Source organism: Lynx canadensis, chromosome B4, assembly GCF_007474595.2.
Source record: "Lynx canadensis isolate LIC74 chromosome B4, mLynCan4.pri.v2, whole genome shotgun sequence".
Taxonomy (NCBI): Eukaryota; Metazoa; Chordata; class Mammalia; order Carnivora; family Felidae; genus Lynx; species Lynx canadensis.
This window is the reverse complement of record NC_044309.1, coordinates 134,356,685-134,374,374: the sequence shown is the minus strand read 5'-3', so window position 1 is coordinate 134,374,374 and position 17,690 is coordinate 134,356,685. Positions and strand designations below refer to the sequence as shown.

The window sequence follows — 17,690 nt, the reverse complement described above, 5'->3', positions numbered from 1 at the left end:
GGCAGGTGAAAGTCTCTCTCCGCGACTCCTGCGGTCAGCCCAGCAGGTGGCACCTCGACCGCCGGCCGCCTGGCTCGGGGAGGTGGGCTGCGGGACGGAGAGGGTGGGACCAGGACGAGAGGCGCGGCTGAGGGCGGGGTCGGGGAGAGAGGAGGGGCTGAGGGACCCGGAGTCTCAAGGGAGTAGGGAAGGGGCGGGGCCAGGGCAAGAAGCAGGAGGGGGCTCCAGGCCGAGGGGCGGGGAGAAAGGGCGGGACCTGGTGAACGGCGGGACCAAGACCCACAGCGCCCTCTCCAAACCCCGCACCTCCACGCTCACGCGGGGCTCCCGTCCTCACGTGTGTCCCGTGCCAGGAGAGGCCTTGGATGCAGGGCATGGCCCCGACTTTGGGGCGAAATGTCTATGTGGAGGAGCGCAAAGCGCCTCCCCCACCCCGGGCCAGGAGCCGACTTTAGAATCGTGTCCAGGACCGGGCAGGCCGGCGGGACAGGGCGGGCCTGTTCCAGGTGGGTGGACGCGCTGTGTGGCCTCCGCTGAGCCCTGTCCTTAGTGGCCAGCTCCAGATTTGCGTGTTCACTGGGGCCTTTGGAGGGTCCTGCAGGGGGAGAGTAATGCGGGTAATTCAGGTAATTCCAGCTGTGATGTCCTGAGCGTGACTCCGAGGCAGGGGAGGGGAGGGTCAGGGAGAAGGTGCGGCGGGACCGGAGGCTACACCCCAGCTCCCCGCACCACTTCCATCGTCCCCCCACTCATGCCGCTCCCTGGCGACCTCAGCCTGGGTGCCCAGCTGGAGCCTGAGTCACGAGCTGCCTCTCGGGGAGACAAAGGAGCCAGGAGCCCTCCCCTCCCGACCCCCTCCCGGCACTGGCATAGGCATCTGTGTTAGCAGCAAGTCCTTAGTTCTCTAGAATCTGCTTTTTGGGTAACCCTGCTTCATGGAAGAAATGAAAACAAAACGGGCTTGGGAATGTGGCCTTTGAGGCTCGTGGATGGCACCCAGAGTGGCAATCGTCATCTCAGCATGGCGGCAGTGGGAGCCCCCACCCGACTGCATGGACCCGGTGTTTCTCCATCTGGGGCCCATCTGGCTTCTCCCTGCAGCCCTGCTGAAGAGGTGCTAGCAGCCCATCTTGCAGATGAGAAAACTGAGGCCTAGAAAGGTTGAATGGCCATATTAGAGCAGGAATTCCAACCCACATTAGTCTGGCTCCAAAATGAAGGATAAATAGGCGCTGTCTGTGTGAGGGGCTGGAAAGGCATTCCAGGAAGAGAGAACAGCGTGTGGAAGGCCCGGGGGATCCTGTAAGAGTCAGGGCATGTTGAGTGTGTTATCAGGGTGTAGGAGCACTTCCCTGGGCTCTGGGCTGGGGTCCTCCAGCTGCTCTCTCTTTTTATACTAAACTGGCCAGACAGTAGGTTTGGGGCTCACAGCGAAGGTTCCAAGCCAGACCCTGGCCCTTCCTGGCCGTGTGCCAGTCACAGCACATCATTTCCCCTCTCTGGGTCTTGGGTTTGTCTCTAGGAGATTCCAATTCCCTGGCCACCACTGGGCAGGCTGGCCACTGACCCACAGTCTAAAATGGAGACACCGAGGCCCATCCCAGGCTTTCCCTAATGTCTGTGACCTCTCAAGACCTTGAGCCTTGCACAGCCAGAGCCGGGCACCAGGCAAGGGCTCAGCAGCGTAGGAAGAACATGTGTGCACAGGGGCATCCACACTAACACACGTGTGTACTCACATGCCCCTGGTGGAAGGAAGGCCCTCGTAATCATGCTCGCACCAGACATGCGCTCTGGCTCACATTCGCGAGCACATTTAGACACCCTCACACTCAAGCTGCCAGAACTCAGAGCTGGGGGCGGGGCGGGTGCCCTTCAGGCACAGAGACACACGGGCTCCTCTGCCCGCCCCGTGGGGCTCGCTGCAGATGCCAGGGGTTATTTTAAGCCTGGATCAATGGGCGATTTTTGGTGACACAGGCTTGGTGGGGGGGGGGGGGGGGGGCAGAGGAAACAAGAGGCAGGTGCTCTGGTGCTGTGCTGTGGAGAGAGACCCCAGCGTCCAGGGGGGACCGCCTGGGCAAAGGGGTCAGTCTTCAGCTGAGCTGCTCCATTTCTAGATCCCCTCGCCCAGCAAATGTCCGGGCGCCTGAGAGGCAGTGCCATGCAAATGAACGGCCGGATCCCAGGACTCAACCAGTCAGCTGTGGTCTGTCTCTGCATTTGTCTTCTTCTCCTGTTCCCCCTCCCCGCCCCCAAGGCTGTATGTTCATATGAAGAGGGCATTAAGTGCCTGACATGGGTCCAGTAGATGTAGGCACCTATGGTTGCTGGCTGACCACTGAACCAGACTTGGATAGAGAAGAAGCCATGGGTGTGGGGAGGAGCTGGAGGTTGGACATCAGTCCTGGGGTGGGGGTGGGGGAAATGGAATCCAGCATCCAGCTCCTTCACTGGACAAATGGAGATGGCAATCAACGTGGGGTGGACCTGATGGCAATCAACGTGGGGTGGAAGGTCAGTGGAGCTCCTGATGATGCAGGACGGTGGGGTAAGAGAGGGGCCCAGGGAGGGGACATAACTCAGGGAAGAGCATTAGGAGTTCAGGGCCAAGCGGGGGCATCCTACCTGGGAAGAGGCCACAGTGCCAGGCGGGCAGAGACAAACCTCTTTAAACCTAGTGCCCAGCAACAGGGCGGGGAAGGGGGAAGAAGCAGTCACCCCAAAGCCCCAGTGACCCAGAGGGCAGCTTAGCAGTGTGTGGGGCGGGCGCTGATACAAATCTGACAGTTTGTGCATTTCTAGGACTACCACTCCCAGAGGAAGCAGGAAAGTCTGCACCAGAAAATATAGCGACAAGTTCTAAGCTGAATAACAAACGGAAAGTTTGACAGCAGAAAGTAAACTAAAGACCAGTCACTGAAAGACAGTATGTAAAATGGGGCATATTTTAGTGCCCCTGGTGATGGGATTAAGGCAATTCCATTTCATTCCTTTGCTTATCTATTTTGTCTCTGAAATTGTAACATAGTCTTCTGAGGGGGTAGGGTCTTCCCACCTGGATCAGAAGAGTGTGTGTTGTGGCTGAAGGGGGAGGGAGCAGGCTGTCTTTGGACAGGGCGCAAGGAATGCCCCTGAGCGGGGAAGGCATCTCAGCCACTAATACCTGAAATTAGCCTGTCAGCCCCTCATCTCCGCAACACAAGGACTTGATCCTCCTTTAAATGTAAATCCTTCTCCCTCTTCCTCCCTCCACTTCCTCCACTTTTATAAGCTGATCCCAGTCGCTGAGTTAAGACATGATGCAAAGGGGAGCAGGAGAACCCTAGGAGCCCGAATTCTTCATTTTACAAAAACTGAAGACTGAAGTCACTTCATTCATTCATTCAGCAGATACGGTGCTGTGTGGGAACACCGGGGCGAACTGGACGCCCAGCCCTCGGTCTCCTGACGATCTCGTCTGGACAGTGGGAGGCACCATATTGACCCTTGCCTCCTGGAAGAGGCGCATTATGAATCCGCACCCCCCGTTCCGGAAAAGTTTTGATGTTACGATGAGAAACTGAGGCAGAGAGAAGCAAGGCGCCACCGCTCGGTCACATTTTCCAGTTAAACCCAACTTGGAAAACGCCAAGGGACGGCTCCGTGATAGGTCCAAGCTCCGGACCTCCTTCCACCCCCTTCCCCCGCGCTGGCCAGAGGACTAGAGCGTCCTTCGGGGGGCGGGGCGGAGGGCCGGCCGATGGCCCCGCCCCCTGACCCGGTCCCGCCCCCTCTTCTGGGTCCAAGTCCAGCCCAATCTTCTCTCCCTCACACCTGGGGTAGCGAAGAGCTCCTGGGAGAACGCGGACCAGGCCATGCCCATCGCCATAGAAGCGGGACACCCCAGGACCCCAACCCAGGGTCCAAGAGGTTCTGGGGCCAGGGGGCGCGCCCCGGGGTTAAGGCGGTGCCCCAGGCGGCACGTAGGCGGCACTTGTCCTTCTGCAGCGGCTCCGCTCGGGATTTTCTTCCCATTTGAGAGGCGGGAACATCGAGGCGCAGAGAGGGCCAAGGGCCTGCCACATGTCACCCTTCAGTCTCGGTCAGAACTGACAGCAAGAATGGGAAGGAGGAAGTGGGGCGGGGGCGGCAACGACCCCCTCCGGGGGCCTCTCTGTCCCCTAAGTCCCCGCACCTGTGAAACAGAGGCGCGTTCACGCGGGCCTGTGTCCGAAGTAACAGTCCCGAGAGTCCTAAACTGAAGGGTCTGGGGCTCCTAGTTCCGAGGAATGTTTCGGGGACGCCTTCGGGGAGGGTCCCCGGCGGGGCGCCCGGGCTGTGCGGGGCCCCGCCGCGCCCCCTCCCTCCCCTCGCGGCGGCCGCGCTCCTCCCCCGGCTCTGCCTCCCGCCCGCCCGCCCTCCTTCCCTCGCTCCCTCCCTCCCCCGCCCGCCCGCCCGCCCGAGCCCGCGCGGAGCCCGAGCCGCAGCCAGAGCGCGGGCAGCGCGGAGCGGGCGGCGGGAAGGCAGCGGAGTCGGGCGGCCCGCCGCCCCCGCCGGGCCCGGGCCACGCACACCCGCCAGGCGGGGGAGAGGCCGGGGACCGCGCGCGGGCGAGGGAGGACTCGCTGCCCGGCCCGGGGGGCGGCCCGGGGCGAGGACTGCCGGCTCGGGTCCGAAGTGAGTGTCGGCGGAGGACGCGCCCACTGGAGGTGCGGCCCGGCGAGCTCCCGGCCCAGCCCGCCCGGCTCCGGGGTCCGAGGAGGAAGGTGACGGCCGGGGAGGCGCCCGGCGGAGCCAGCGCCCGGGCGGCGGGGCCAGCGCGGTCCCTGAGGGCGCGGAGGAGCTGGCCCGGAGGCCCGGCGGGAGGGAGCCGCGGCGCGCCGCCATGGGCCGGGCGCTGTAGCCGAAGGCGCGGGCCCGATGGAGCGGGCCGGGGCGCGGGGGCTGCGCGGCGGCGGCCGGCCGGGGCTCCGGCTCGCGCTCGGGCTGGCGCTGCTGCTGGCGCGGCCGCCGTCGGGCCGCGCGGGCGCCCCCGAGGCGCAGGAGCCCGCGGCGCCCGGCACGGCGGCCCCGGCCGGGGGCGACCGCTGCCGGGGCTACTACGACGTGATGGGCCAGTGGGACCCGCCCTTCAACTGCAGCTCGGGCGCCTACAGCTTCTGCTGCGGCACGTGCGGCTACCGCTTCTGCTGCCACGACGGACCCCGGCGCCTGGACCAGAGCCGCTGCTCCAACTACGACACGCCGGCCTGGGTGCAGACGGGCCGGCCACCCGCGCGTGCCCGCGACGCCGCCGCGCCCCGGGACCCGGGCCGCGAGCGCAGCCACACGGCCGTCTACGCGGTGTGCGGCGTCGCCGCGCTGCTCGTGCTGGCCGGCATCGGGGCGCGCCTGGGCCTGGAGAGGGCGCACAGCCCGCGCGCGCGGCGCACCGTCACCAGGTGAGCGCGCGCCAGCCGGGGCCCGGGGCCCCGCCCGCCCCTCCTGGACGGTCCTTCCCGAAGGGTGGGCGCCCCCTCGCCAGCCTTCATCCTTCCCGCCCGTCTGTAAATTCTGGTCCTCTCAGCGGCACCCTCCTCCTGGTTTTTACTTCCGCTCTCAGTCGCCAGGTCTGTTATTCTCCCCCCATCCGCCGCCCCCCCCCCCCCCCCCCCCCCACTTCGTGGAGGGAGACAGCTGATACCGTCTCCCCTTGACCTTCCGGAGGGAGCTGGGTGCGGAGCCGCCCTCTACCGCGGCTCCCTCCTCCTCTGGACTGGTCGCCCCGGACAGAGGGCACAAAAACCGCACCCAAGAAAGGGGGTCTGGGGCCTGAGTCCCACTAGTACCGGGTGGGGGCCATAGCATAGGGCGTCCTAGGTCCCCAGAGCAGGAAAGGGAAGGATGGGGCATTTTCTGTAGCTCTCTTGGGTCTCCCTCCTCTTGCTTCTTTCTCCACTTTTTCGCCTCTCCTTCCACTTCCCTCCCATCCCCACCCCCATCCCCACCCCCATAGCTGTGACTCAGGCCTGACCTTCTTTCCCTGGGGAGAAGGCCTCTCCAATCTGCGCTACTCAGTAACCACCCCCCCTCCCCCAGGCAAGCGTCAGGGTCTCTCCCTGTGTGGAAAGAGGCCTGAAACGTGGGGGACACAGATTTGTTGCCGCTGAGGCCAGGACCGGTGCTGGCTGAGTCTGAGCTTTGTGTGAAGCGGGGTCTATAGGACCCGGGTTCCCTTTCTCAGCTAGAATGGGGACTCTGGGATTCTGTGTCCTCGCCCTGAAACTCTCACCGACACCCACACACTCACACACTCACATCCCCCCAGCCACCCCCGTGTCTTGGGGCCTGTGCCCGCCTCACCTACCCAGATCTGGGCTCCTTTTGGATACGCGACAGGCTGGTATTTAGAGGTGACAATAGAAGCCCCCCAGGCCTGGGTGCTTCCCACGTCATAGACTTGAGGGGCAGGGGATGAGGGCTTCCTAGGCACTCCACAGCACCTCTGTCTCCCAGACCACCTAGCCCACCCCCTACTAGACAGCTGTAGGGCAGAGCTGGGGGTGCTGGCCTCAGCTACTGTGCTGCCTCGGGCGATGTGGAGGCTCTCATCCTGGCTTCTGGATGCTACGGGGGCAGGCCCTGAGTTTGGAGCCCCTCATGCAGGGCCAGGAGGAGAAGACAGGGCATGTCCTTGATTACAACGGGGCAGCAGGAGCTGAGGGCCATGGTGGTGTAGAGCGGTGGCTTGGGCAGTCTAGCTGATGTGTCCACCTAGAACCCACTTCATCCACAGGGGACAGTGAGGCAGGTCTGGTGATGCTTTAGGAAGAGCTGGCCCACTCCCGATGTGCTGTGTGGCCTAGGCCAGTCCCTTCCTCTGTCTGGGCTTCAGCTCCCATATGCCCTCTTTTTTCTCCTCTGGGGAGACCTGAAGCCCAACTTGAGCTCGTGTGTGGGCATGTGCTGAACCCCCGCCCTCTCCCCCAGTCTCACCCTTAATTCTGCTGTGTTGAGGTCGACGGTCAGCACCCCTCCAGCTCAGAGGGCTTAGAAGGGAATTGGAGTCTGTCCCTAGAGAAAGCTTGTGCAGAGGCCCAGAGGCATGAAAATTACTCAGGTGTTTGGGAGAGCTGGCAGGTGCGGGCTTGCACAGAGACGAGGCCACACGGGTGGGCAGCTGAGGAGTGGGCAGGACTAGGAGGCTTTCAGCCAAACAGTACCTACCCTAGGTGTCGCACCTCTCGTGTGCTTCTTCATGAATCAGCCATCTGAGTTCTCAGCACCTCGGTCTCCCCCACCCCGCCCTGCCGAGGTGGGAAGGTCAGAGTGAGCCAGAAGAAAACCCTGGATTCTGGGCACCAAAGGCAGCTGGCCTGAAGGCTGTGTCTGGCTGTCTGCAGGGAAGGCTCAGTCAGACGCTGTCACAGCTGGGTGGGGCTGGGTGTCCTGGTACCAGGCAGGTGGCTGCCCAAGGTCACATAGTCTTTGGTGCTAGGCTTCCACCCTGGGCTCTCCTGGCTCCTCCCTCCCCTTACGTCTGTTCTCCCCTCCGTGCCTGTGTGACAGCTTTGTCCCGGGACTCGGCCGAAGCCCCTGCTGCAGGAAGGGAATTAGGTTAAGCAGATCAGGAAGGCTTCCTGGAAGAGGAGGGATTCTGGTGGGGTTTGAAGCATAAGTAGGAGTTTTGCAGAACGAGATGGAGGAAAAGATTGTTGGCCCAGGGAGCAGTGCAAGCAAAGTCCAGGGGGCTGATGCACTTGAAGAGCTTTCATTGGGAGAGGAGGCTCCACTCGGAGGGTCTTGGAGAATGGACTCTGGGAGCGGGGGAGTCTTTGGAAAACAAGGTAGCCCTGGCGACATGTGACCCCATTAGAGTTTCCTCACCTGCTCTGGAAGTGGCCATGTGTTGGGGCCACAGGTCATGCCTGACAGTGGAAACTAGATGTGTGAGAACAATCACAGGGAAGAAGGGGGGCCAGATGGGTTGAAAGGGTGACAGTGGTGGGAGGGCTGGCCTTGGGTAGGCCAAGGCCTGGCCAGTGGGGAAGCAGGAGGTTGGGGGGACTGCCTCTCATCACTCTTTCCCCACAGGACACTGACAGAACTTCTGAAGCAGCCGGACCCCCAGGAGCCGCTGCCTCCACCTCTGGGCCCACCTCTGGGTAGCTGTGTCCAGGTGCAGATGGGGGATGGCCTCCCCAGGGGCTCCCCCAAGAACACAGGTGTGCAAGCTGGTGGGCCAGCATATGTCGATCCACAGCACAGGCCTGGGAGCAGAGGAAGGGGTGTGTTGAGGGATAAGAGGCTCTTAGCTCTTTCACAATTGGAACGAGCTGCCTGCCTCTGCAGGCGTGTGAGTCGGGGCTGGGCAAGCGGGTCAGCTCCCCTTGGTGGAGGGAGACCCTCTGAGGTGTCCAGCAGCTTCCGGTCAAGGGGACTCTGTGAGGAAGCTCCCAGATTCAGGGATCTGGAATCGGACTGTGGTTCTAGGCCTTGGCTCAGTGCCCCGGGGTCAGCTTCGCACCAGCCTGTGGACGCCTGTGGGCCTTTTCCTCCAGGCTGGAGCCTCCCTCTTGGGCTCTTGCCGGTGAGGCGGCAATCCCGCTCCCCTCCCCTGTATGGGTTCTAATTTTCAGACGTTAACTCCATCTCCTGAGAAGCAGGTCCTGGGACCCGATGCCTGGCCCAAGCTGAACATGCTGAGGAGTCATCCATCAGGCTAGCACCCACTCAGGGCTGGCTGCTATTTTTTTTTTTTTTTTAATTTTTACATGTTTATTTATTTTTGAGAGAGACAGAGACAGACTGTGAGCAGGTTAGGGGCAGAGAGAGAGGGAGACACAGGATCCGAAGCAGGCTCCAGGCTCCCAGCCGTCAGCACAGAGCCCGATGCGGGGCTGGAACTCACGAGCTGTGAGATCACGACCTGAGCTGAAGTCGGAGGCTCAATCGACTGAGCCACCCAGGCGCCCCAGGGCTGGCTGCTATTAATCGCGTTATTCTGAGCCAGGCCCTTTTCCAGGCGTTGGCGGTTCTGCCATCAGGTTAGGTTTGGCTCTCAGTCCCGCCCAAGTAACCATCCCCCAAGTTCTCACTGGGGAGGGGGCCGCGAAGAGGTGGTTGTGCAGGTGGAGAATGTCCTCCTGTCAGCAGGCCGGCTCTCCTCTTCCCCCTCCCCGCTACAGACAAGAAACGCCCCAACAACGTGCCCCTGGGGTCAGCGACACCAGGACCCCTGCGTGGCCCCAGGCTGCAGGACGGCGGCAGCATGACGCTGCAGCGGGACTACGCCAAGTACGCCACCCTCAAGGCAGCCGCGCTCAAGGCCGCAGGTGAGTGGCCGGGTCTGTGCGGGAGCGCCGGGCGCTGCGCCCCGGGTATCCAAGCTCCTAGATGAAAAGGCTTGGGTCCTGGTTCGAGTTCCACAGTTGCCAGCCTTGCGGGTCAGCGCTCCAGCCAAATATTGTATCGGGCCTACGCAGCCAGTCGGCTCCCGCGCCTCGGCCGTGTCGCGCACCCTCGCCGGGCCACCAGGCTGTACCCGACCGAGCCCGGGACGTGAAAACCCGCGTCTCCCAAGGCGGGTCCCGGGCCTGTCCCGCCCGCGAGGCCAGACTTTCCCTGTCCCACCCAAGGGAGGGCTAGGCCCCGCCCCTGAGGCGTGGCTTCTCCCTGCCCCGCCCCGGGGCCGCTGGGACCCCGCCCCCCGGCCCTGACCTCGCCCCCTGGCTCGTCCCCACTATCCCCGCAGAAGCCACCCCGCCGGACTTCTACCAGCGGTTCCCCGCGACCGAACCTGCCCCGCTGACCGTCCCGGCGCGGCCCCAGCGGCCCCGTGAGGACTTGCCGGCGCTGCTCGACGCCTGCCCCTGGGCCCCGCCGGGCTACGCGCCCCCCGCCGGCCTTGCTCCTTCGGGCCACTACAAGGCCTGGATCGCCGGCCGCCTGGCCCGGCCCGCCCCCCGCGGCCACCTGGCGGCTCAGGCCTCCCCCGCACCCCGGCGGCCCGGCCACGCGCCCCGGCGCCAGTTCAGCGTGGAGAAGCCGCCCGAGGCCTTCGGCCCGCAGCCCCCTGGACTTTACGGCAGTGCAGGCCGCGGGCCCCGGCACCTGAGCACTAACAGCAAAGCTGAGGTCACCGTGTGAAGACAGCCGCTGGTTCTCCCGAATCATGAATCATCGCAATCTCCGGGGCGCCCTCATCTGCCTGGAGGCCGCCGTGGGCCGGTTCCCGGGGCCCATACCGTGGGGGAGGAGAGGCGCCGGCCGTGGAAGGCCAGCCTGCCCTTATGCCTGCCCAAACTGGACTGGGGCCTTGGAGCCTGCAGGGCTAAGAAGGGGCCCACTGGGTGAGGCCAGCGGTTCTGTCCTTGGGGCCTTAGGGCCAGGGTTCCTCGTGTAAATATAAAGCCTTTTCTGTGGCTCCCATCCCTGAGAATAAAGGAGCCCCAGCTTGGCTCTGAGAGGCACGGATGGTGGAAGCATTGGTCATTGACTGGACAGACGGCAGTGCGGGCAGAGGGCACAGCGTGTGCAAGAGCAAAGGACTGCTCCTGAGAGCTGGCGGGCAAGTGTCCTGGGAGCCAGGGAGAGGTGGCTGGAGAGGGTAGTCAGGGCTGAATGCCAAGCTTAATGTCCATACCAGTGGGAGCCATGGGGGAGGGAGCGCTTGGGCCCCAGCCACCTGGAGGCTCCCGAGCACAGGGGAGATGGCTGTGGGGAGCCTGAGGCCCCCTGGAGGGTCCATGCCCCTTACTGGAGGTGAGCCCCTTCCGGCCAGTCACTCTACATCTTGAGTTGGTTAAACCTAGCTGATTCTCACTGACACGGTCTGGCCCTGAGCCGGCACCTGGCTTGCAGGCCACTTGGCCAGCTTGGTCCAGGGCCACCCCCCTAATGGGTGTGGGCAGTGGGCCAAGTGGACAGCTGGTGCTCAGGATGGGGGAGCCTCCTCCCAGTAGCTGCTGTAGGGGGGAAAGGGGATGGGGATGCTGGACGCGGAGCCTTGGCAGTGACCCCACCGGGGTGCTCACACAGGCTTGCATTGCCAGCTCCCCCTTCCTGCCAGGTGGGCTCTGGGTAGCTGGCTGTGGCTCAGGGCATTGCCAGCAGCCTGGGTGCATCGAGTTCCTTTGTGCCAGGGATGGTTGGGAGGTTGAGGTCTGGGTTATGTCCCTCACTGTGTCACCTCAACAAAAGCCACCCAGTTGGGCCTCTGTTTCCCTCCTGTGTGCCCTAGGCATGGTGTGTGTGTGTGTGTGTATATATATATATATATATATATATGCTGTTTTAATAACAATGGCCACCATCTATTGCTGTTTCTTTTATTTAATCCTTGCAAAAGCCCTATGGGTGTGTGGCTTTACAGATGAGGAAATTGAGGTTTTGAGACCCAAGTAACTTGCCAAGGTCACCCAGCTGATTAGGACTCCTGTCCTCTGCCGCTGTGAACCTGATGAGCGGCAGGCAGGGCACTGTGGGGAAGAGGAAAGGTATGAACGTGTGTGCTGGCAGGGAGGGGCTCTGCTCCGGAGGTTCATGGTCTCAGATCTTCCTCCTGCCGCGCGGGGCCGCCCTGAGGCCCCCCAACCCCCAGCTCTTCACCTGTAACAGGGCCCGCCTCACTAGCTCTTCTGGCTTTTGAGGAAACCAAGGCTCAGAAGCCCCAGGACAGAACAGAGTCAAGAGTCTACGGTCCTGCCTGCAGTGAGGGCCCAGTGGCTTTAGGGGAGAGAGCCCTCACACCTTCAACTGGGGGTACGGTGCCCCGGGGCCTATCTGGCAGCTGCGTAGACGGAGGTGGAAGGGGGGTGGGTGCTGAGTCATGGAGCCTGCCAAGACTCGAAAGATCAGGTTCCTGGGTCATCGGCCACTCACAGCCACCCACCCTGGTGACATGGGCCTTGACGGGGCTTTGTTGGGAGGTGGGTGCAACCCCTTGCTCATTCGCAGTCCCCAGGACCCTAGATCTCCATCCCAGGACTGCCCTTCGGAGAAGACTTATTTCTCGGCCAGGCCAGGTCACTGACCTTGCTCTCCATGCTCCATGCTCATCCCCAGGTCACTCCGGACTCCTCCGCTTCCAGCCCACTGCTGCTCCTCGTGGTCTTGCCTCTCGCCAGCCTCATAAGGCACTTAACTGTACATGGAACTTTGTGTGTGTCATGTCACTGAAACTGGCCAACACGTCTATGGGCACTTAAAGGCAGGGACTGTCATCCCTGTGGGGCACACGTGGAAGAGGAGGCAGACAGAGGTGATGTCCTGCCCCAGGCGACCAGCTGGGTACAGGAGCTGGACCTGGATGTGACTTGTGGGCAGTGAGCCCTCAGGGGGGGATGGGGATACAGCCAGTAGCGGACAGATTTCTCTCTGAGGGGTGAACACGCATGGGCTTGGCACCCCAAATCTGAAACAGCCGCTGCTGTGAGTGGCCAGCTGTGTCCTGGATACAGTGGCCTCTGACCCAAGCAGCACCTCTGGCTGCCCTTTTATCCCAGACTCTGTTCCAGACTCTGTTCCAGCCCAGGAGTGCGCGCCAGCAGCCAGCGTTGTAAGGAAGCGGGTGGATGGTCGAGGAAAGTCCTTCCAAATGAAACCTTCCAGGAGCCTCTCAGCAGAGAAGGAGGGGCTGTCCTCAGTCCCCGACCCACCAGAGGCCAAGCCTTGCAGCCACCTGGCTGAATCACCACGGCGGTCACACTACAGACCCTCACACGCCTCATGCTGGGTGGTACCAATCTGTTTATTGAATAACCTACATCCAGGACACAGTGAACGATTCCATATCAAGGAAGCCATAGGTGTATCCCCCTTTCAGCGAAAAACTACCCCCTCCCACCCCTAAACAATAATGAGAAAAGGCACGGTATATACACATGACACAAGGGCTGGCTCGCCTGGTGGGCAGGGGCCACGACTTACAGTGTGTGGGGGGAGGGGCAGCAGGGAAAGAACGTGGGTAAGGTCCAAGCTGAGCCACTCTAGCCTGTCCTCGGCATCGGGGGGAGCCCCCGCCCATTCTCTACCCCAACTGGCCTGAGGGGTGAGGAACACAGGCAGGAAGGGAGGGAAGGCAGCCCCTCTCAGCCTCCCGGAATGTTCTGAGGTCTCAGGCAGTCCTCAGGTCCTGGGAGAAATGGCCTCAGGGGCTGGGCACCAAGCCCGGGGATCCAGAAAAGTGGGACCACTTTTCCTCCAAGGACCCTCATCGAGGCAGGGGCCTTTATTCCTAGTGTTTACCCCAAAAAGGGGATTGTCACTGGGGAGAGACTGGGGGTTGGTCCCTGCCACCCTGGCTTATTTTCAGGTCAAGAATTCGGGATAAAAATAGACTGTGGAGGTAGGAGTTGGGGTGGGAGGGAATTGAGAACCCACACTGAAGGCCCCTGGTCCCCAGTCCCAATGGGTGGCTTCATCTCTCCCAGCCCCAGGGGGCGGGGGAGTGGGAAGGAACAGGACAATTAAATAAGATACCATTTATTTTTTAAAAAATTAAAAAATAATGCCGACATTATTTCATCCAACCCCAGGCCTGCCCCCTGCCTCCCACTTGCCTCCCCAGAGCTGGGCTTCCCTCCTACCCTGGCTGTCCTGTGTAATGAAGAGAAAACAATGAACTGGCTTTGTCAGGCACAGGGGAGGGGACACAGACCCAAGGAGAGAAATAAAGATGCCACAGCAACTCAGCCCCGCATCACGGCAAACCCAAGCACACGGATATAAAAACATCTGTATAAAAAGGGGGAAAGGGGCACGCTGGGCACAGTGCCAAGGGTGAGGCGCTTTGGTGCCCAGAGACCTATGTCCCCCACAGGGAAAGCCTGATAAAAAACAAGGAAGCAGGAAAGGGGGGGGTGGTGTCTGGAGGAGAGAAAAGCTGGGGAGGGCTGAGGGCTGGAGGCAGGGACCAGGCAGCTTGGGAGCCCCCTGCCACTTTTAAGTCAGGAAACTCCCCCCCCAATTCCTGCCCTGCTCTTTCCTCTCTCAGACCCATGGGGCCCTGGACCACGTGCATCTGTCTACAGCAGCTTTTGGGGCTCTGCCCAGGGGCCTACCGGGCTGAGGTGGTCCACAAGCCTCAGCAGGCAACAGCTCAGAAGACAAGGCTCATCCCACAACTCCCAGAGGGAGCAGAGAGATTGAGAGACAGGGAGGAGGGAGAGAGACGGAGAGACAGAGGGAGGAGGGGGGCGGGAGGCAGGGGCTGAGGTGGGCAGAACCCAGGGGTCAGGAGGCGGCGATGGCAGTGCCGCCCCCCAACTTGACAATCATCTGCTGGCAGTCGTTGCATGAGCGCCGGTCGCCCGCCTTCTCCAGGGTGCGGGCTGCCTCGGCCAGCAGCACGGCCCGCTGGCCCGGGGAGGAGAGGAAGGACAGGGGAAGGTGGCGGCAGGCCAGCAGGATGGCGGTGGCCCGCTCTCGCTGGCCAGGCCAGGCGTCCACCTCTCCTGCAGGAACGATGAGGAGACGCGTGGAGGAGCCGCTCACCGAGCTGTTCCAAGGGCTCACCCTGGACTCGTTTATTTAAACTCAGAGCCAGCCAGTGAGGCAGTGCTGGGGCCGGGACAGCATCCCCAGCCCTCCCAGAATCCCCAGGCCTCCCATCCTCACTCCCGAGGCTGGATCCACAACCCAACCAAACCCCAGCCCCACAGCGTGGTCATGGATCCTCCCCCGCAACTCAGAGAACCAGCCTCCGGCCACTGCTATTCTCGCGCCACCTCTGAGAACAGCGCAGGTGAGGACAGCCACCGGGGCTCTGCCAGGGTAAGTGGCGGGCTGGGGCCCTCCTCCTCTCCCCTCCCCAACCCTGCTCAGGCAGGGTCCACACCAGGCCCGGAGCTGGGGCGCAGATAGACTCACCGTGCTTGGTATTCTGGGCGGTCCGGCGGCGTAGACTGTGCTCCAGCAGCTGGTGCGTGCGGGTGGGGCTGGCTCCCGCCATCAGGCGCACAGTGGCTTCGTGCAGGAACACCTGGGGGTGGTGCAGGGGGGACGCACCTGTCTGTACCCCAGTGGATACCTCTCTAGGAGGCATCTCGTCGGCCACCCAACAGTGGCCCTTCTCTCCGCACTACCCTGCCCTGCTCTCCCCTTGGAAGCGACTTCCGTCCTCACTCTGAGCTCCGAAAAAGCCAGACACCTGGAGGAACAGCAGGAATGGGGAGCACAGCACAGGCCAGCTGGAAACAGGCAAGGACGCTCTCCTCTACAGGAGACAAAGAGCCCAGACGTGCCCCCGGGGGCTGGAAGAGAAGTGGCCTGGGTGCAGCCTCAGGCCTTGGGGGTGGCGTACAGCTTGAAAACAGGCAGAGGTGAGGCTGGGAGGAGGGCGGCAAGAGGAGGGGAACAGCTAGCTGGACTGGCACCAGGGAGGCTCGGTCCTGTTTCCTTCAGTTTCTTCAGAAAGAAATAAAGGCCAGAACGTGTCCAGGGGAAGTGCGGCTCTTCTGTAAATATGAGTCACTGGGGAATGGGGTGGGGGTGGGGGCAAGGCCTAGATCTCTAATTCCTTAAATCACAAGGCTCCTTTATACCCCTTCCTATCTCCATCTGTGGGGAGGGTCTCGAGTGCCACTGGGGAAGGCAGTGGGGTCGGGGGAGCCACTAAAGAGTTTCAGCAGGGGAGAGGCAGGTTGGAAACGGTGTCTCAAGAGGAGGCCTCTGATGCCAGCCGTGCCCTGAGCAGACCAGAGGGCCCTGAACCTTGGGGTACACTTCCTCTTTTCCCCAGTGGAGCAGGTTCAGCGGTGATTATGTATGTTTTGCCTGCTGTCTGTCCTGGTTCACTGTGCACAGTGGCCACAATGTGACCCTGGGAGGGACCAAGGAAAAGGCAGACTCACTGAGCCCTTCGCCCCTCATGGACACTAATGGCCTTCTCACTTGAAATTTTAGAAAATAATTCAGGCAAAAACATGTTGAGTACATAACTCTAATTGGCAATCACAATAAAACAAGCAAGGAAATTATTTGGGTCCAACCAGCCCAATTACACAACTGCCCAGAGAGACTTCTCAGATTCTGTGGCCATTGCCAGGGGGATATTGTGTGCAGTCAGGCAGCAGAGCCAAAGCCCCCGGCGACTCAGAACAAGAATGAAATGAAGTGCTAGGGAGATTCCGTCACTCTGACAACAGTTAGGAAATCAAGAGTGGAGCTCTCTCCATGCCCTTCCCACCCCTCCCAGGGCCAGGAGCCCTTCCCATCCCCGCATGTGACACGTGAGGTGCAGTCGGTGCGGGCCCCTGCCTGTGGGCCCTCGGCCTGCTTGCCACACTGCAGGGCTGGGCACACAGCAGCTACTCAGCTAACACAAGCAGAAGAAAGGGATACATGGCAGCTACCCCCGTGCTTGACACAGGGTGACCGGCTGACCTCCGAGGGCCAACTCTGCAACCCCGTGCTGGTGCTTCTAGAACCCCACCTGCCCTCCCCTGCCGGCCGGCTGGGTCTCACCTTGCGGTATGCTGGGCGGAAGCTGTGCGCCAGCCTGCGGAGGCTGCCCAGGTCCCGCTGGAAGCCGGCCAGTTCAGCACCGGATGCGTGGTACGTCTCACCCAGCGCCTGGCTGGCTCCTGCCTGCTTTTGCCAGAGCGCTGTCCTCAGCGATAGTAGCAGGTCACAGGTCAGCAGCTGGACCACCTGGGGGATGAGCCACAAGGGAGGAGACCGGTGACTGACCTATTGCGGGGATAGAGATCCCAGCGGTTATCAGGCCCTCCCAAGCCCAACCCTCGGCAGCTCCGGGAGGAAGTGGAGAGTCCCAGAGGGGCAGCCTGGAAAACGCTCCCCAGACAGCAGGAGAAGAGCTGAAGGGCAAACGGGCTCACAGCATCTAGTCCTTTCTATGGCCCCAGGTGGAAGATCTGTTTCTCCCATTCTGTGGGTGAAGAAGTGAGGCCCAGAGAGGGCAGGAGCTTGTGTAGGAGACATGCAGCAGGCACCGGAATAATACCTTCGTGGGCCTGACAGGAAGGCACAGGCTCCTCCCACCTCACAGGAGGTGGCCTCACGGCAGGCCCATGCCCCAACTGGGCCGCGGCCCTGCCCCGCAAGTAGGATCAAAGGACCCGAAGTGGCAGCATAGCCAGGAGATGGAGGAAGGGAAGGAGGAGGCTCACTTCTACAGAAGGCAGCCAAGGCTCGGCCCCAGTGGTCTCTGGGGTTGGGGAGACAGGAGTCCAAGAAGGCGAAACCACAGACCAGTTGAACACTTGGGTTTAGACCCACTGACCTAAATCAATTGCGGTTTGGCCACCAACTGGCACACAACTGACCCTCTCTCAGCCTCCGTTTCCTCATCCACAAAATGGCACCACAAGGCTACCGTGTTACAGGAGAGCACTGTGCGTGCCTACTACACCCGGCCTTTGGAAGCACTGTCAATGCCAGCCACCATCAGGCATGGATGCCGCACAGCGCATGAGTGGGGGACTCACGTACTGTTCGCACGGCACCCATGAGGCTGGGCCACCTGCACGGCTCCCATCAGTACCAGGGGGCAGTGAGAGTGAGGACAAAGCAGACTTCCTTGTGAGAGGGGTCCCATGGGGCCCTACAGGTTCCGATGGACTCCCCCCAGGAGATTCCTCTTCGTGTCCCTTCACCAGGGCACTGGACCCACCCTGGACTCTGCCTCGTGCCTGCTCGTTGTCTTGTCCCTTCGCCACACTGTTTTCTGGCTGGTGATGGCCTCCCTCTTCAAACCAAGCCTGGCT

At 61.9% G+C, this 17,690-nt stretch overlaps 2 protein-coding genes across 3 annotated transcripts in view; one reads left to right on the top strand and one right to left on the bottom strand.

The window, feature by feature from the left end:
- The first annotated feature begins 4,902 nt into the window (after positions 1-4,902).
- SHISA8 (shisa family member 8) lies at positions 4,903-10,437 on the top strand. Of its 2 annotated transcripts, none has more exons than XM_030320795.1 (4): positions 4,903-5,423; positions 8,056-8,186; positions 9,150-9,296; positions 9,716-10,437. In XM_030320795.1, exons 1-4 carry the CDS (start codon positions 4,903-4,905, stop codon positions 10,108-10,110), a joined length of 1,194 nt encoding a protein of 397 aa, XP_030176655.1. In that variant the 3' UTR covers positions 10,111-10,437. The 2 variants fall into 2 exon arrangements, with proteins under 2 accessions (XP_030176655.1, XP_032449938.1); XM_032594047.1 differs by having other exon boundaries at positions 8,056-8,275; positions 9,155-9,296.
- A 2,254-nt stretch (positions 10,438-12,691) lies between these two features.
- The window catches only part of SREBF2 (sterol regulatory element binding transcription factor 2), a 58,194-nt gene continuing 53,195 nt past the window's right edge, over positions 12,692-17,690 (bottom strand). Inside the window, 3 exon segments of the mRNA XM_030320791.1 lie at positions 12,692-14,417; positions 14,833-14,944; positions 16,429-16,614. Of these exon segments, the coding sequence (XP_030176651.1) occupies positions 14,197-14,417; positions 14,833-14,944; positions 16,429-16,614 (519 nt within the window). The 3' untranslated portion in view covers positions 12,692-14,196.